The sequence below is a fragment of the Cololabis saira genome, chromosome 10 (genome assembly GCF_033807715.1).
Source record: "Cololabis saira isolate AMF1-May2022 chromosome 10, fColSai1.1, whole genome shotgun sequence".
In the NCBI taxonomy this organism is placed as follows: Eukaryota; Metazoa; Chordata; class Actinopteri; order Beloniformes; family Belonidae; genus Cololabis; species Cololabis saira.
Window position 1 is genome coordinate 31,978,272 of NC_084596.1, and position 20,260 is coordinate 31,998,531.

At 44.8% G+C, this 20,260-nt stretch overlaps 1 protein-coding gene across 3 annotated transcripts in view; it reads left to right on the forward strand.

The window, feature by feature from the left end:
- The first annotated feature begins 843 nt into the window (after positions 1-843).
- cacnb2b (calcium channel, voltage-dependent, beta 2b) overlaps positions 844-20,260 on the forward strand; it is a 44,365-nt gene continuing 24,948 nt past the window's right edge. Inside the window, exon 1 of one of the 3 annotated variants that reach the window (XM_061732570.1) lies at positions 844-973. In XM_061732570.1, the coding sequence (XP_061588554.1) occupies positions 938-973 (36 nt within the window). In that variant the 5' untranslated portion in view covers positions 844-937. Of the gene's footprint in view, positions 974-4,995; positions 5,499-20,260 lie in introns of those variants that run through there. The other 2 variants (XM_061732568.1, XM_061732569.1) reach the window with 2 other exon arrangements.

Sequence of the window (20,260 nt, forward strand, 5' to 3'; positions counted from 1 at the left end):
ACGAACGTATCATGGTGCAGCTTATTGAAGGAGTTTCATTTCATTTTTGATTCATTCCTTTATTTTTGCCCAACAAATCACATTGCATATATGTAAGTGAATTATTAACCAAGTTAGTTTGATCTTAGAGGTAATATGTAACTTGTTTACGACATTGAAGCTCCATTAAGTCTGGTATTGGCAGACCTAATTTCATAAATCTCAAGATCTTACTCTTCCACTCTGACTAATACAAAGCTCATCAAATTAAGATAAAAATATTTTAAAAAAACAGACATACACACATGCAAAATAGCTGAAGTAATTCCCAGAAGTAGCCTGCGGTATTTGATGCAAAGGTAGGATCAGGTTATGGAGAGAAATGTTTTCTTTCCTAACACATTCTCCCTCCATCGCTCAGGCTTCGCTCTGAGTTCTCTATCATCCTCTCTTGTTTCCCCCTTTTTTTCCACTGCTCTCCCTCCATCCTTTCTTTCTCAAAATCCTTTCACCCAGATGTTAGGAGAAAAGGATTGGCTGTTTGCAGGCTCAAGCCTCCGGCATCACAAAGGAGGGGCATCAACCAGATTTGATTGTTTTTGAAGTTTTTAAATGAATCTGAGGAGAGTAGACAACCACTAACAAGGAGGAGAAAAAGGATTCAAGCGGAAGAGCGAGGGAACTTTATCCATGTTCTATTTCTGCCTCTGAAAGGCACTTTTGATGCTTATCTTTGTTTCACGCAGGCACCCACTCCTCCTCCTCCTTCTTCAGACCAAGTTTACATAGGTGTGATGGGCGGGCAACGCTCGGAGCCAAACTAAATATGAGATTTGTTTAAAAAGGGACAGACAGTGGAGGATGGCGGATGCTGCTGTGCTACAGGAGTCCTGTGAATGTGTGAGGACGCTGGGACAATCAGAAGCTGCGTTCTGGGGCCTTCCACCTGCTAGCCAGCATGTCAAAAGTGCTCAAGACCAAAAATGTCTCCTGGGTGAGTGTTGACTTTCTAGCTGATAGGTGGGAGGAGGAGGGGGGAGAAGATGGATGGAGTGGGCTAGTATATGAATTTTCTTTTTCTTCCTATTCTTGTTTTAACTGGTTGCATCCACCTGGCATCAATAACGGAATAAGTTGATTTTTTTTAGCTGTTGCGCAGACGTGTAGTTTCTAGCTGTGTGGACAAAGTGCTATAGGTCATACACTACTGGACTCCCGTTAGGACACAGATGGACACACACACACTGGTGTTAAGAAGCTTAGGGACAGATGCTTGTTGTGAATGTGAGAGCACATGTTGTATGAACACGTGTAGCGGGGAGTGGCGGTTGGACGAATGGCGTGATGTGTCATTGTGGCTTTGCAGGAGTAACACACGCAAGCCCTGATTTCCCACATCTATGCAAGGTCTACTTACACCGTTATTTGCAGCTTAGCACTCAAGTATCATCAAGGTCTGATTACTAGATTTTCTGTCAGATGCAGGATTAAGGCTTGCCTTATCTATTTTTTGTAGAAATTTCTGATAAAGAAGATCATCTGCTGTTGAATGTTCCAGGGTTGACGCTGCATCAGTTAACTGGCGTTTTTGAGGACTATAGAACTCAGCAAATGGAACAATTTTTTCCAGAATATAGTTCTGACTACAAAAAATGGTTTTGAAGACCATTCGTGTAGGTCTCTGGTTGTTACTGTTTTAACATAGGCTAACTATTGCATCACGAGTTAGCATGAGCTGAAACGAATAATGATGGCTGGAGTGGCTCCAGTAATCATAGTATAGTTGTTTTTCCTGTGGCTTACCATGTATTGACACGACTGCTGGACCAGTATGCAGTACATACTACAGTACATACTATGTTGTATACACAGTATGCACTTTCCAAAAACAATGCATGTTTATTTCTGAAGTGAAGTTGGACATTTAAATATTTAGTGATAAATAGAAATTGACAAATGTTTGTGTCTAGCCCGGAGTGGGCATTTTAAGAACTACAATTTTCCATCCATTCGTGTTGGTTTCAAAAACTGGATGTTGCCCAATGGATGTTACCTGGCCTGTCATACCCATTCACTTTGTGACAATTCTCTATTGTAAAATAGGTCTGGTATCCCTCCCATTCACAGCCACTTCTACCAGTACTGAACAAAATAAACTGGGACAGTGGCAAAAAGCACCATTGAACTGTTGCAAAATTGCTACTAACCTGTTTTTGCTGCAAAAGTGACAGCATTCATTCAGTGTTATTATTGCTCCACTCTTAACCATTTTAGATATATTTTGCTGATACTAATTTGATTGGTTATACTGTATGCCTTTTCTGGCTGGCCAGGCTACTTTGAGCATCAGCAATTTCCTTTTTGACCACGTCTGCTCCTCTTTTTTTCTCTTTTATTTCATATTTAATAACGAGGGTCCAACTGAAAAAAATGGTATTGAGTTCAAGGGGTAGAAGTTTTTTACTTCTTCCTACTCCTTTTTCGAGCATGACACATTTGCTATTATATTTATTCATTCTCATCTACTTTGTTTACGATGTTACATTTATTATGTAGTGATTATTATTGTTTGTTTTATTTATTTTTTAAATATTATTTTTCTTCTGTTTATTAATTTTTTATTTTTTTGCTTATGGTCGAAATAAAAGATATCAATCAATCAATAATAAAAAAGCAGATGGAGGCCACTTTACTCCTATTTTGAGACTAGGTTACAAATTACTGTCAATTACCCTTAAAGCAAGTTATAAATATATTATTATCACTAAAAATAAGGTCCAGGTTGTAAAAAACCGAACTTTCCCTTTAACAGATGTAACAGAATTATCCTTTACAAGATCATTTTTATATTTGCAGGTAGGTCTTCTGCTGATTTGGCACATGTATACCCAGTCTGTTCCAATTGGCCGCAAACCTATCGGCATCCTCAGTGACTTCTGAGGATAGCAAAAAGTAACGACTGTCATAGCATTGCTGTGTCCAAAACTTTCCTGACCGGATTTTATAGATTTCTGCATGTATTCACAGTGAAAAACATTTATTTTATATAGGCCACTAAACAAAATCAATTTTGGCGAAAAAGATTTCAGGAAATATGGAGCAGATTAGGGTAGGATGAATGAATGCCTGTCAGACTCGGGCTCAGGGCCCAAATTGAGTAAAAGGGAGCTGTTGATTCAGAGGCAGTATTGGAAGAGTTTAGCTGATCAATAAAACCCAAAAAATATAAACAAAACAATCATGTAAGAAGTAAATGAGATGAGAAAAGAATAAAAACTGCCACAAAGAGGCTCAGAATGATTGAAATTAACAATAGACTGAAAAAATCAGGCTGAAATCAACTGCAAAGACAGTCGAAATTAAAACGATGGAAATAATCATAACCATTTCAGTCAAGTTTAAAAGAGAAAAGATTCCCACAGCTCTTTTTCTCAGAAGTGCAAACATTCACAACAATCACAAGGAAATTCAATATGCCCCAAAGAATAAATTCTGCTACACTGAGATTTAAAAATAACCAGAAAAACACAACCAACAATGATCAAAATAAGAACATACAATTAAGAATCATAAATTAAAAGAAACAACACTAATTGCCTCACAGAGCCAAACATCAGCCACAAATAAACTCAAAACACATCCAAGTCATCTGTACTTGCTTTTTTTCAACTTTCAGTCCATAAGACATGGGGTCTTTGTCGAGCCTTTGGCAGGTATATGCCTTGCTCTTTTCAGCCGGCCCAGTTATCAGGTTAAACGTTGGGGCTCATGTTTTCTCTCCCAGGTGGTGGGATCCCAGTGGTCCCAACTTGGACTGTGAAGTGTACGCTATTAAAGACACGCGTGTCTGCTTTCTGTATGTGAGTGTGCAGCTGTGTGTACTGTAGGTCCAGATGTCCGTTGAGCCAGAGGTCACAGTCTGGGCCAGCTGACCACAGTCCTACATTTTCTTTTCCATTCTCAGTTATGTAATTCTCATCTGTGTCTCTCCCCTCCTGAAGCTCTCACAGGGGATTTTGGTACTCCATCCCAGCACCCATCTGCTCACGTCCCCCGCCTGGTTGTTAAGGTTACAGGCCGCCATGAAAAATAGCTTATGTTGCGTGACTTACCTTTTAACACTGGCAGAGGAAATGGCTAAATGGTTGATTTTTATTGTTGTTTCACAGAGGTTCACAGTTCAATACCCATCTATGTGGAGTTGCCATGTTTCCTCCGTGATCCTGGCAAGGGTTTGTCCAGCTGCTCCAGCATCCTCCAACTGTCTAAAAACCACCACGATTGAAGTGGAAGTAAAAAATCAGTAACCTTTTGATAACTTCGAGATCCAGACGGGTACAATTCTTATTGAATTAAAAAATGACGAATGAAACTTTCTTGTTATCAGCAAAACGTCTATGAGCATCACGAGTTACGAGTTCCTAAGTCTCCCTTGGGAGTGTTGAGCACCGTGTAAGGACCAGATCCGGTTTCCCAAATGAAAAAAAAAAAGGTTTTCCTTCAATAAAAAAACCCACAGATCCTGCAATCCTAACAGTTTAATCAAATCTTTAGCTGTAAAGTAATAACAACTGATGTTCAAGGGATATAGTGAGGGATGTGATGTCAGAGGGGTTTTTATATCTGATGAAAAACAAGAATCCACTTTTTAACAACAAAAGAAAAGCATTTTATCATCATGGAAAATCCCTTTTTCAAACATTTTATGCTGTCATGGAACATGCCACAACATGCCATCTGACACAGTGATGGGGGGTAACTTAAGGATACAAGAAACAGCCTGTCTCGCTGATGGTGACATAATGACACTGATCCAATGTGGTGAGAAAAGCTCATGATTACGCTCTCTGGATGATGAATGCTAGGTTTGTCTGTAGTTATGTGGAGTAAATCGGGCGCACAAAGGCATTATGTACTGCCTGCTTTTTAATTCCATCCTTTTATCCTGGAGCCGGGCCAAAATGCTCTCATTTGTGCAGCCAGGGCGCGGGGCGCGTGTTTGGATGCGGGCGCGTCACTCATCACAGGCGCCGAGGAGGGAATAGGCTATGGACTTAAACGAGGCATCCCTTCCTTTAAGACATTTGGGACTCACAGGCAGGGCAGGCTATAGTTGGACACCTTCTCCGTGCGGTGGCCGCTTGAGGTCAGAGTGAGCCGCGCAACAGATGCCGCATCGAGAAATAAGCCTTTAATACCCCCAGGACTTGGGAAAGGGTAACCACACTCAACGCGCAGGACAGGCTCGAGTGAAACTCCCTCAGAAAACTCATCCAGTCTCCAATTTTTTTTGTCCTGTACGTGGCGGTTTGGGCTATACCTGCCCATTACGCATACAGAATTAACGCATAGTTTGGAGTTGCGCGCATCCGCACATCGGATTCATCCACCTGATCTCATGGCCTGCGTGTCCACACCTCCTTCACTGGAGCCAGGCGAACGGTAACTTCAACAGGGTTTTAAAAACCGTGGAATACCGTCTGCGGACACTCTGAACCACCATGCCGCCCAAAAAGAAGGTAAAATATACAATATTTGTGTTTGCCTGTTTTTCCGCGTGTGTGGGTGCTTTAATTAATTCATTAATTTTTTTTTTTATTATCTCTGAGTGCTGGACAGGAAGCGCAGCAAAATACACCATCTGTTGCACTGGGCGTTAATCCCTGTGTGAGGCCTTTCCACATCATTGCGCTCTCACTGTGACAGGGACAGGCGTGCAGGGCAGAGAGAGATGCATATCCACATCTTTGTATCATGACCTGTGTCCAGATGAAAACAGGCTTCAGAGAAGGTTGCGTAACTAATAGCCTGTGAAGACCAGATGGACTAAATCTTTTGATTATTCTCTCAAAAATAACTCGTGGACTTGGAAGGGATTCTGTGCAGGAGGCTGCTGTTGGTTACTCATAGGAAAACTAAAAGTAGTGCATGCTGCCACCACATGTGGGTTAAATTCAACTATATCACAGCAGCGGATGTATTGAAGCTTCCCGAGTTGGATATGTCCGGAAATTCATAAGTTTACTGTTTGATTTGACATATTTTTATTTATTTAACTAATACCAATACTAATACTTATGCAATGTTCTTGGTTAGGAAATGTATTAAATTATAGCTAGAAAACCAGCTTTAAAGTCACAGCGTCATGGAGAGAACAGGGTTCTTCCTTTGTTCAGGTATCACCTATAAACTGTGATGTAACAATATGTAGCTACCAATGTGTTCCCAGAATCTGTAGACTTTCAAAAAATATATAATCAAAAATAATCAACCCTCAGCCTGTATCACATGAACTCATTCTCTCTCACAACTTGTGATTATAATTATGATGTCACATATGTCAAATGTCCAGAGCGGACGTGCAGACAAGCCCCTCTACCACCTATTAATAAAGATTTTGAGGTATGACGTTTGCTCCATCAACGTGAACAGACAACATTAGCGTGATTTTTAGAAAGCAGAAGGAAAGACCAAGGTGTGTGGCCTTAGATAGAAAATCCAGCAGCTGTGTGACTCCAGGCTGGACAGTTGAGGATTTCACTTTAACTCTAATTCCATCCTGATGTGAAGACCAAACAGACATATTTTTTTGTGGGAGACCCTTTTAAAAAATACTTGGAGCACCAAAGCAGGCTTTACAATGCTGCATCTAAGTTCACTGCATGACCAGCTTTATTGTTTTACTTAAATAAGACCTCGTAAAGGTCCACTGAACCTTTTTGTAAAACGGTTTTAAATCTTAACCACCTGTTGATTATCACAAATTTCCTGTTTTTCACTTCGGACTTCATTGATAAATGAACATTTAGCATAATTTTATATGTTGAAGATAGTTATACCCCAATATTTTGATAATCTGTTACATTTTTCGTCACTCAGATTACGCAGACTTTTCTCTGTGATTCAGTCAGAGATCCACCATCATCCCACACCACATTACAAAATTTAATGAAGAGAGATCAGAGACAAAAACATTAACTAAGAAGACCTAACAGTCTCTGGGTGGATGATTGTACAGGACTTCCAGGTGCTTGCATTCTGTTTGTTGCCTTGGATAAGAAAAGCCTCTTAGTGGTTGTTACGAGGGTATTACATACCTGCTCTACTCCCAAGACGGAAGTGGAGCAATGAGATTTCAGAGCTGTCCGGAAAGTCCTCTAATTAGGTCAGTTGGTGTTGTGATTAGGAATGTTTCCAATTATACAGCTGCGTCTGCCCTTTTTCCCCCCACTAATATTCAGTTGTGGTTTTCCAGTGATAATGCAGGGGTCAGTTGTTCAATAGGTGAGAAATGATCATTACAGGAACGGCTTGCAAAAGGGTTTTTTAATCCCTGTGCACACGCCTCATCTTACTGATACTAATAACCATGCTTCATATCGCTCCCCAGAGCCAAGAAACCACTATAGATGAAATGTATCTATTACGAGAGTCAAGCAAGTTGGGGATTAAGTAATAGCCGTACAATTAATGCAGCTCTGGTATCTCGGTCTGATAATAGAGTTTGAGACTGAGCACATGCAGTCTCAGCAGCAATGTTGGCTGTCTGTGAGGAGTTTGCAGTTGTCTCTCTGTCTCCAAATCCTGGATTGACGCATGCTATCTTAATCTCCTTACCCAGAGACAATCACGACCCAGAGAGAGAAGGATTCAGACACACGTAGCTTCACCCTATAATTATTTTTCTATTTCAATATCTGGTCTCGTCGTTCCCTTTAAGGCAGATATGTTTTTTCTTTCTTCCCTTTTGGTTGGACGATATGACTTTGACTTCAAAATGAGCGTGAAATAATAATATTATGTTAAAGGAATTACTGTCACTTGCATCATTACTCTCAAATGCAAAGTAGAAAATACAAAATTCATGAAAGGAGAATTATTCCCTCAGCTGTTTAAACTTTTCGTAAGATGCAAACAAAAAACGGTTTGAATAAAATAATGTTAAGCTCATATGCTACAAATGTAGAAATCTGGGAATCCATCGGAAAATCGACTACAGTAGCCATTCCTTCACTCATTTTCTCATAAAATGGACAGTTTTAATTTTGAAAAAAAAAACAGTCAGTAGTTTCGGTATATATTCAGTGTTTTAAAATGTTATTAATTCATGCTTTGAATAAACAAACAAATGAGTGTTTAATGTAATGAACTGGGGTCCGTTTCACAAAGCAGGTTTAGTGAAAACTCTCAGCCTGTTAACCCTGAAATGAGGGAAACTCTGAGTTTTCCGTTTCACAAAGGGAGGTAACTCAAACCAGAGAAAGAGGGATAACTCTAGCCTGTTTCACAAAGAGAGGTAACTTAAGCTCTCGGTCAGTTACCGTAGTAACAGACTCTCTGAACCTAACCTGGTCGGGACCAGGGGCCTCATTTATAAAGCTTGCTTGCGCACAAAACAGGGCTTGAAAGATGTGCACGCCACCTTTTACGCAAAGGTTGGGATTTAAAAAAAAAAAATAACTGAAAAATGTGTGTATCTTTACGCCAACCCTGACCTAGCGCATGAACATTTTGAAGGTGCAGGACACGCCGTGCCAGGAACCTCCTCGTCACCCTGTAGAGTCACTGTAGAGTGACTGAGGACAGAGCAAATGAGTGCCAGGCCACTCTACGGAGCCCCTAAAGGGACAATGATTTTTTATATAATGAGGTTTACGCATGCGTGAAACCTAAATTATGGTTCCGCGTTAAAACGACGCAGAGTCGTAGGGTACGCGGCAACGCGCACCTACGCCGTAGGCTCTGCGTTGGTGTAACGTGGAACCATAAATCAGCCTTAAAGGTTTCACGCGCGCACGTAAAACTTATTATATATATAAAAAAAATCCGTGTCCCTTTAGGGGCTCCGTACCTCTTGGCCTCCACCTTCAAATCACACCACTTCTTTTTTTTCTGCAACAGATCTGTCCATGGCACTTGCAGCGTTTAGCGCAGCAACAGCGTGCTGCCACTCACTCACTTTATTTTATACTATTTATATACTATTTATACTTTTACTGTGACTACCAAATAATGTCGTTTTCCTGGCTTCCACAACACCTCGATCTCAGTCTCCGTGAAATTTAGTGGCACGGTTGCCTGGCTCGACACATCTCATTCAACCTGACGCACACCAGAAACAGACTGCAGGAAGCCGCTGCGCATGCTCAGCAGGCTCATTTATATGCAAATATAAATACTCTGAGATCGGAGTTTCCAATCTCAGAGTAGATCAACTAAGAGTTCAGGATTAGACTTGTTTGTTGAACCTGCTTTGTAAAACGGACCCCTGATAACATATGCACCCGCAGCATGTATGTGCTAGACAGCTAGCTACCTATTAATAAAACTGCAGCTAATCTGCATTAAAGTGGTAAGTAATTAAGAAATATGGTAAATGAACCTTTAATGACTGAAAAAGTGTATCAAATCCTTTAAAGAACAAACAAGATCATTTTTGTGAATTGAAATTGTCTTGAGAACCTTTAAACTTTGAGATTGTTGTTGTTGCACACGTGCAATGAGCTACAATTGCCATTTTAACTGAAAGAGAATAATCTATATTTTTGAAGACTTTTGCAACTGAGACCATAAACTCACTTGAAACATATTTCATTTCATTTTCATTCATTTCAAGTAGCACCAGTTTTTCCGTACACATGTACACAATCAGTCTTCCTCCTGCAATCAGCTAGTCTGAAGAACGAATACCCTTACTGACTATTAAATGCTCTGCACTTAGTTTTAAGTAATATTCTGCATTCCCTTCCATATGTGTATACTGCATTAGGTCCTGGTAGGGACCGGATGATTTAAAGTGTAAGTCCTGATATGTAAATCCCGTAATGTAATTGAAACATTCTGTCTAAAATCAAGAAACCATTGTTTTAAAAGTCTGAGTAGTGGATTTGCCCCAGTTCTTGTCAACTATGCATATGTAAAAATGGAGCAAGAGTAGTAAAAGAGTATGTAATCCCTCTGCCCGCCAGCACAAACTGGCAGTATCAGTAAGACTTGCACAAGTCATATTAACAAACTTTATAAGACAATTTACATTCAGTGTTACAGATTTGCTGCCTCTCTGAATTTATAATTTGAGATCTCAAGGGTTGTAATGCAGCATTAAACTTTAAAAAGATGGAAACTGATGCCAAAGTAAAGATGCTGTTGCCAGCCCTCCTTATCTGCACCATGGAAGCATCAGGCAGAGGGCATAGAGCCAGCCTCCTTCAGACAGATGATGCAAAGCAGCTGATTAAACAGGGCCCGGAGAAAAGTGGATTGGGGCACACGCTGCATGCAAATGAAGCGCCCGTTAACAACCAATGACAGAGAAGCTAAGAAATAAGAAGGAAAACCCCTCAAAAACCCAAATTATTATTATTGTTTTTCAGAAAGAGTAAATATTCAAGTTCATGCTCTGCTTTTGGCTTACCAAACAATTACCCAAATGGCTCATGCCTTCCTTCACTCCTTTATCCAGAGCTACACTCCCTCTCGACAGCTCCGCCCAGCCAGTGAAAGACGCCTGTTGCTTCCACCACAACGTGGCGTGAAATCAGTAGCTAGACTCTTCTCCTCCATTGTTGCCCGATGGTGGAATGACTTACCAACTTCCGTCCGATCTGCAGGGTCTGTACCTACTTTTAAGAGCAAGCTAAAGACTCAGCTCTTTAAGGAGCACTTCTGCATCTAGTAAACCTCTCTGCTCACCAGAATTAGTTACAAAATGTGTCCAGCTCTTTGCATGACTCAGCACTGAGAAAGCTGCATGCACTTATGACAAGATGATCATCTGATGGTGTCTTTTATGACGTAGTTCTCTTGTAAAAAGGGACTGTTGTGTTGGGTGGGAAGGGAACACTTTAAAAAAAAAAAGAAAAACTAGGACTAACATGGCAGCACCTGTGTCCAACTGGACTCTCAGCAGTCTGACCAGCACATATCCAGCTGTACCCTCCTATGTGATTTCTTGCTTGTGTTGTTCTCTCAGATATAAGTCGCTTTGGATAAAAGCATCTGCTAAATAACAGTAGTAGTAGTAGTCATAGTAGTAGTCGTAGTAGTAGTCGTAGTAGTAGTAGTAGTACCGTAGTAGTAGTAAATAGAGGTACCGGTAAACATCATTCCAACCCAGATGATCATTAGTAAGCAGAGAGGAAATTAGATGTGTGACCTGCTTCACAAAAAACTGAAGAACCTGATGCATTGCTTTTTAATGTTTTGTAAGGATCCTTTAGGGCTTTAGAGAAATGTAATTTTTCTAATAAAGATATAAATGGGGGAATGATTTCGCTGCAGAGGGCTGCATAAATAAAAGTCCCACTCGCGTGCTTCATGGTCACCTTCAGGGGAAAGTGGAGGCGGGTTGGTCTGTATGTCCCTGGAGACACTTACACAGGAATCCTTCTCAGGGGTCTTCTGTAAACTTTGGACAAACACACGACTGACTTCGGCAAATAATGAACGTACACGTGAGACAGGACAGCTGGGTATGTGACAGTATAGTATTTATTAAGTCAGTACTTAAGAATTAACATAACTTCTGTTAGACTTAATGCACATTTTGTTTCAGTTCGCTGTATTTAGTGGTTCTCATCCGGCTAAAGGGCCCACCATCACCCTTTAATGACAAGCTGTGACCCGAATTATGGAAAATGTTCAAGTTCTGAAATGTATTTGATGAAAAGATGGTGCAGTGTAAACCTCAGATTATGCAGAGTTGCACAAACATAAAAGAAAAAGCTCCACAACAGAGAAGTGGTTCTAAAAAGACTAAAAAATATGCAGCTTCACCTGAGACTTTGCCTGCGACTCGCTAAAAGCGGGTCTGCAACCCACTTTTGAATCCCAGCAATTGTGAATCACTGGTCTAAATAAGGGGGAGGTGGGGGACATCGAGTCCGAGTGGACCATATTCTCTGCCTCCATTGTCGATGCGGCGGCTCGAAGTTGTGGACGCAAGGTCTCCGGTGCCTGTCGTGGCGGCAATCCTAGAACCCGGTGCTAGACACCGGAAGTAAAGGATGCCGTCAGACTGAAGAAGGAGTCCTACCGGGCTATGTTAGCCTCTGGGACTCCTGACGCAGTAGATGGGTACCGGCAGGCCAAGCAAGCCGCAGCTCGGGCAGGCCTGGAGGCAAAAACTCGGGTCTGGGAGGAGTTCGGTGAGGCCATGGAAGAAGACTTTCGGTTGGCCTTGAGGAAATTCGGGCGGACCGTTCGGCACCTCAGAAGGGGGAAGCAGTACTATGCCGGCACCGTTTATGGTGCGGGTGGGGAGCTGTTGACCTTGACTGGGGACATCGTCGGACGGTGGAAGGAATACTTCGAGGATCTCCTCAACCTGACTGACATGCCTTCCACTGAGGAAGCAGAGGGTGGGGACTCGGGGATGTGCTCATCCATCACCCAAGCCGAGGTCACTGAGGTAGTTCGTAAGCTCCTCAGTGGCAGGGCACCGGGGGTGGATGAGATTCGCCCTGAGTACCTCTAGTCTCTGGATGTTGTGGGGCTGTCTTGGTTGACACGCCTCTGCAACATTGCATAGAGGAAGGGGACAGTACCGCTGGAGTGGCAAACCGGGGTGGTGGTCCCTCTCTTTAAAAAGGGGTCTACGCCAGGGTACTGGAGAGGAGAATACGGTCGATGGTTGAACCTCGGATTCAGGAGGAACAATGCGGTTTTCGTCCCGGCCGTGGCCGTGTCCCTCGTGCCATTCTGTGGGGGGTGCTCAGTGATTATGGAATCTGGGGCTGTCATGGTTAGGTTGTTTTAGGACCCAAGTGCAGGAGACAGAGGGAGGCTGGAGGCAGTAGTTCTCAAAAACAAGGGGTTTATTCCAAAAAGGCAAAACAAGGCGCTGCAAAGCAGGAAAAAACACAAAAACCAGGATCAAGACAAAAACTACAAGGAGACATGGAGGAGAGAACAGTACGGACCGACAGAGCACAAAGGAATGACAAGACAAGATATACTGAGGGGATAACGAGACATGACGAGACACAGGTGCAGACACAATCAGGGCAGATGGGACACAGGCGGGGCAAGACAGAAACTGAAGGCAAACTGGAGGCTGGGGGAATGTCAACCTTGACAGAACCCCCCCCTCAAGGGACAGATCCCAGATGTCCCATTCGGCCTACCACCCAGGGTGGGCGGAGGGGGCCTGGAGGAGGGCCCAGGCCAACACACGGCCAACGTTCCGGGGGCCATCCTGGGGACTGTGCAGACCTGCGAGACAGCTCCGGGGGTCGCCCACGAAGCCGGGCAGACCGGCGAGAACGCTCGGGGGGACGTCCACGAGGCCGACCAGACCGGCGAGAACGCTCCGGGGGCCGCCCACGAGGCCTAGGCCTGGGTCTTGACGTGGGTCTCGGCGTGGGGCTTGGCGCGGGTCTCGGCGTGGGGCTTGGCGGTCTTGGCGTGGGGCTCAGCGTGGGGCTTGGCGGTCTTGGCGTGGGGCTCGGCGTGGGTCTTGGCGTGGGGCTTGGCGGTCTTGGCGTGGGGCTTGGCGGTCTTGGCGTGGGGCTTGGCGGTCTCGGCGTGGGGCTTGGCGGTCTCGGCGTGGGGCTTGGCGGTCTCGGCGTGGGGCTTGGCGGTCTCGGCGGGGGGCTTGGCGGTCTCGGCGTGGGGCTTGGCGGTCTCGGCGTGGGGCTTGGCGGTCTTGGCTGGGGGCGTGACAGGGATTCCTGGCGGGACTCGGGAACCTGACGGGACTCGGGAACCTGACGGGACTCGGGAACCTGACGGGGCTGCGGGACCGCCTCAGGAACAGAGGGCTGCGGGACCGCCTCAGGAACAGAGGGCTGCGGGACCGCCTCAGGAACAGAGGGCTGCGGGACCGCCTCAGGAACAGAGGGCTGCGGGACCGTCTCAGGAACAGAGGGCTGCGGGACCGTCTCAGGAACAGAGGGCTGCGGGACCGCCTCAGGAACAGAGGGCTGCGGGGCCGCCTCAGGAACAGGACACGGCTCAGGAACGGGACACGGCTCGGGAACGGGACATGGCTCAGGAACGGGACATGGCTCAGGAACGGGACATGGCTCAGGAACGTGACATGGCTGCGGGGGTACCCGGGTCCGAGGCGCCGGCTGCGGGGGTACCCGGGTCCGGGGCGCCGGCTGCGGGGGTACCCGGGTCCGGGGCGCCGGCTGCGGGGGTACCCGGGTCCGGGGCGCCGGCTGTGGGGGTACCCGGGTCCGGGGCGCCGGCTGTGGGGGTACCCGGGTCCGGGGCGCCGGCTGCGGGGGTGCCCGGGTCCGTGGTGCTAGCCCCCCCTCGAGGGGCGCCGGCCCCCCCTCAAGGGACAGATCCCAGATGTCCCCAGAGTCCACATCCAGGGCGGGCTGGGGGGGGACACGGGTCCTCGGAGCTGGCTGGGGGGGGACACGAGTGCTCGGAGCCGGCTGGGGGGGGACACGAGTCCTCGGAGCCGGCTGGGGGGGGACACGAGTCCTCGGAGCCGGCTGGGGGGGGACACGAGTCCTCGGAGCCGGCTGAGGGGGGTCCGAAACCATCACCGGAGAAGGGGCTGATGCGTCCGGGACCACCACAGGAACGTGGGGAGGTGCATCCGAGACCACCACAGGAACATGGGGAGGTGCGTCTGGGACCACCAGAGGAACAGGGACAGGTGCAGGAGCTGGAGCCGGAACAGGCTGGGGCTGGCGCTGGCGCTGACGCCGTCGCCGTTGCATCTGCAGGCTCCTGGGTCCACCCAGAGCCAGGCGTGTTCCCCAAAAGGGGTCCCAACACTCACGCACATTTTTAGCCGCTTCACGGCAAAGGAAGTCCCACATGGTGAGGTACTCTCCCGCTGGGTCCACCTGGTCGGCCCGTTCTGTCATGGTTAGGTTGTTTTAGGACCCAAGTGCAGGAGACAGAGGGAGGCTGGAGGCAGTAGTTCTCAAAAACAAGGGGTTTATTCCAAAAAGGCAAAACAAGGCGCTGCAAAGCAGGAAAAAACACAAAAACCAGGATCAAGACAAAAACTACAAGGAGACATGGAGGAGAGAACAGTACGGACCGACAGAGCACAAAGGAATGACAAGACAAGATATACTGAGGGGATAACGAGACATGACGAGACACAGGTGCAGACACAATCAGGTGCAGACACAATCAGGGCAGATGGGACACAGGCGGGGCAAGACAGAAACTGAAGGCAAACTGGAGGCTGGGGGAATGTCAACCTTGACAGGGGCCCTCTGTTAAGGGCTGTCCGGTCTTTGTATGATCAGAGCAGGAGTCTGGTTCGCATTGCCGGCAGTAGATCAGACTTGTTTCCGGTGCATGTTGGTCTCCGGCAGGGCTGCCCTTTGTCACCGGTCCTGTTCATAATTTTTATGGACAGGATTTCTAGGCGTAGCCAGGGGCCAGAGGGGATTCGGTTTGGGAAACACAGGATTTTGTCTCTGCTTTTTGCAGATGATGTTGTCCTGTTGGCATCATCGGACCGGGACCTTCAGCATGTGCTGGGGCGGTTTGAGGCCGAGTGCGACGCGGCAGGGATGAGAATCAGCACTTCCAAAACCGAGGCCATGGTTCTCCACCGGGAAAGGGTGGTGTGCCTTCTCTGGGTGGGTGGAGAAGTCCTGCCTCAGGTGGAGGAGTTCAAGTATCTCTGGGTCTTGTTCACGAGTGAGGGAACGATGGAGCGGGAGATTGACAGACGGATCGGTGCAGCGTCTGCAGTTATGCGGTCGATGTACCGGGCCGTCGTGGTGAAGAAGGAGCTGAGTCGAAAGGCGAAGCTCTCAATTTACCGGTCAATCTACGCACATACCCTCACCTATGGTCATGAACTTTGGGTAGTGCCCGAAAGGACAAGATCGCGGATACAAGCGGCCGAGGTGAGTTTCCTCCGCAGGGTGGCTGGACGCTCCCTTAGAGATAGGGTGAGGAGTTCGGTCACCCGGGAGCAGCTCGGAGTCGAGCCGCTGCTCCTTCACATTGAGAGGAGTCAGCTGAGGTGGCTTGGGCATCTGTACTGGATGCCTCCTGGACGCCTCCCTAGGGAGGTGTTCCAGGCATGTCCCTACGGGAGGAGACCCCGGGGAAGACCCAGGACACGCTGGAGAGACTATGTCTCTCGGCTGGCCTGGGAACGTCTTGGACTCCCCTCGGAGGAGCTGAAGGAAGTGTCTGGGGTGAAGGAAGTCTGGGCATCTCTGTTCAGGGTGCTGCCAACGCGACCCGGGAACGGATAAGCGGCAGAAAATGGATGGATGGTCTAAATAATACTTCAGATCCAAAAGAAAACAGATGGATAGACACACAGTCAGAAATGGACAGTCCCATGGATTTACACGATCCAATAAAAGTGCATTGGCAGCATCACAGTAAAGTTTGCTCGATGGCGGAGTCTCTACCACCGGCAGGGAGGACCTGCTGTTGAATGACTGTCAGGATCACTAAAAAAGTTTGAGACAAATTTGAACTAATATTTTACTTGCAGAAGTGGTGAATACGGTAGTCTAGTTTCACTTTTTCATTTTTTTCTTCTTTTTTTAATGTTAGCAGAAGTGGCTTTGATGTTTTTAGTGTTTTTCTGTTGTAACAAAAACCAGCCAATGACTTGAAAGTCAGCTATAAGATGAACAGACGTCATGTTTCCCATGTGCCTGATTTTCAATCACCTAATTTTTAATTTAGTGAGATTATTTATGAATAAGGTATCATTAAAACAAATTTAAGTTGGCAACAGTGTAGAACGATTTGTGGCTCGTTACACAGCCACCGTCCAGCATTCATAGTTCATTAGATCATGGAGGTTTCAGTTTATTATTTATAGCATATGTGACAGTAGAGCTACGTCCACACTAATACATTTTCATTAAAAAATAATGTTTTGTCCAGATTTTCAGCACTGCTTTGTAAATAATATCCAACTTACATCCTTTTGAAATGAATATTCCACGAAATTCAATCTAGTTTCAGTTATATTGTGTAAAGGGATGAGAAAAGCCATCTTAGAGCCCTGATGGACTGACATCTCTCAGGATTGTACACCACCTTTTTGTCCAGTGACAGCTGGAACACCAGTGGTAGGCTTCATTTTCCATGTTAGTGCTTTTATTTTCCCATTATAGGCCTGCAACACAAGCTTTACCACAGTGCAACATTGTCATTTCATCTCACTTGCTCTTAAAAGAGATTCAGGCATTGAGAATAGCCGCCAATCATCCGTTTCCATTACTACTAAAATTGCATAAAACCTAAGAAGCGCCCCAAAAATCTAGTTGTTTTTGGCCTCATTTATGTTATGTACTTGTGCTGTAACACTACTTAATCAGTATGCAATTACTGCATTATAAAAGGGCTTTGCCTTCGTCTTTTAAATATTCTCGCAACAGCAGTAGTGGCGGTCACAGTCATTTTTCCAGAATGAAAGATGGTTCTGTCCATCTTCCTCTTTGTTTTGAAGTCAGGCAGAAAAATATTCTAGGAGAGTTGCACTGGTAAAAAGAAAATCATACTTCAATTTAAAACATTGGCCCCCCACAGCTTTTCCCTCAAATTCAAAATTGTTCCTTACGTTTTGCGAAAAAGTGCAATCCACCTAGTAATATGACTTTTTGCCCCATACTTCCTGAAAAACCATGCAAAGGTACAGAGTCTTTATTGTTACATTTATTTTAAATATTTTGTTTATTTTAAAATTCTCAAAAAAGAACCGGTCAGGGACAGGTCAGAGCAGCAGGCAGGCCAGTCCAGAACTCAACCCTGTTCTTCCTACCTCATTACTGGCAATAAATGCCCCCATCCCAATTTTTTATTATTTATTTTTGTAAAATTTGTTGAAAAAATGCAGAATTGGAAGTATATTCCAAAAATTAGAGGAAGTCGATAAGCAAATAAATATTAGGCTCATAATATGTGCAATAGAATTAAAGATAAAATGAATACATTATTTGAAAAACATTTTCCATCGCATCCCTAATTGTTTCTGATTTAGGGTTGAACATAAAGATTTGTAGGACCTGGTTTGTTGTCATCAGTGCTCCGTAGTGAGGTGAATTCAAATTAAGCTGTCCTCTTTATATTTCAGTCGAAACAATGTTGTTCAGTAAGAAACTACATCGACTTTTTGTCTGTTTGTTTTAGCTCTCCGTCTGCTCTTGTTATCATCTGAATGCTATAGAGTTCATGTCAGGTACAAGCAGCCAAATGAATGTTAATAGTTATGAATCAGTGCATCATTGGGCATTAATTAATTTATCTCATCATTTAATCATGCACAGTTTTTCAAACGTGATTAGTAATTTAATACCCACGAAAAGTAATAAGTAATGAAAAACGTATGGGGCATCATCATTATGATAAATCATCAGTATTTCTTATGCATGGCCATGAGTTGTGTTTTTCTTTAAGATCAGCTCCAGAGTCCAGTTTGTCCTCTGGGGAATCGAAGTGCTCCAGGGCAGCCAGCTGGCTCCCGGTGACTCGATGGCTCTGATGATTTCAATTTAGGGCCAGCACCCATCTCCCCAATCAGACACACTTTTCCTAATGCACTTCCCTGGCGCCTGTCAAAAGAGCTGTGTAAAGGATTTTCAGCAGGAAAGGAGTCACCTTCAGGTAGCACGTGGGAGGATGTGGCCCTTCCTTTGCCCACCCTTTGAGCCATGCAATCACCATAATGGGTTGGTGTGAGTCTCCAGCAGGGAGAGACGGAGGGAAGGCGTGAAGCAGGGTCAGAAAGGTGGAAGGAATGAAGAAGAGAGGCTGGAGTTACCTGAGAAATAAAACTCACAGGGCAGTTCGAACTGTAAATTGAGAGGGATTCATGTATAGGCCGAGTATGTAAGGCAGCATTTATCAGCAAAGAGGAAGTATCATCTAACTGGTTTCATGTCCCAGACGGAACTCTGAGTTGTGCAAAAGTTGTGCAAACGGTGATTATTTTCAGTATCAGTTAATCCGTCTCCCATTTTCATCTTTATCAATAATCTTGGCCATAAAAAATGAAAAATTCTTCCAGAAAGTTTAAAGTATCATTTTGTTCCTAAGAAAATGTTCATGTTGAAGAAGCTACATGTACAATTAAATCAGTTGATAAAATAAAACAAGTGATAACATTAGATGTGAAAGCATACCAGTGCGAATGCTTTAAACACAGTTGAAAAAACAGCACCAGTGCAGCACAGATCCATGTCGGCCCATAACTGCAGTGCAGCAGATATCGGACATCGTGATGGTCCACTCTTTTATAGACAGTTAAAATAAAATCTAAAGTAAATTGATATTTTTATAACACGCATTAAGGTGAGAGATGAGTCATCTATAGGAGCTGTTTTTTGAACTGATGCCTGGGTGACTTTGGCTTGTGGGAGAGACGGGTGCTGTGCGAACAGATGTCTTCACCAGTATTGGGTAAACAAAAACCCATGCCTGGGCATAATTGTCCCGCCAGGAGATTTACTTCCTCCTCCTCTCTAAATCCCTGCACATCTTGTTGAAATCTCTGTTTTGAAATAGTCTCCACACCTTTCCTACATTGTACTGTCTAATTATCTTCAGAACCTTTTTAATGCTTCAAACTTTGTTCTTCTTGTGACACATTTTTAAGACCTTATTTAATTTTAATGCTTTTCTTTTTATTTCCGTTTGCCTTTTTATTTGGTGATTGTGTTCATTTCTTTCTCTTTTAAATAAGCTTACACATATATTTTGTTTAAATGCTTGAAATGAAACTTTTACATCATTTTAGTCACTTGATTCTCCTGCACCTTTACTTGTGTTTCTGTCTTTTTTCTCTCTTTTTTCAACTCAACTTAAGCCCAACTAGAGATCCATCAATATGTTAAGATTTTATAAATCAATAACTTTATATAAAAGGAAATTATCAAAAAGTACTATCAGGGACCGAACACTGAAAGAAGTGAACAAACCCTCCACGATGTCCCCCACAGTCTGAGCGCCGTGTTGGCATCCGGGAGACAAATCCCGCCAGGAGCTGACTACCCTAACATAGTTAGTTCATCCAAAAATGGGCAAATGTAAAAAAAAAAAACAACGTCGAAAACAGGTTGGATAATTGCAATTTACCCTCAGTCACCACAAACTAGGTTTTAAACTAAGCTTAGCTCACGCTAACATATGATACAAGCTGAGTAACAAACTTTAGTTGTGGTCCAGTTAAGGCTGGATTATGGTTCTGCAACAAATCGACGCCGAGCCTACGCCGCAGGTTGTGCCACGTCACGCACCCCGCACGCCACGCCGCACGCCACGCCGCACGCCACGCCGTACGCCACGCCGCACGCCACGCCGCACGCCACGCCGCACGCCACGCCGC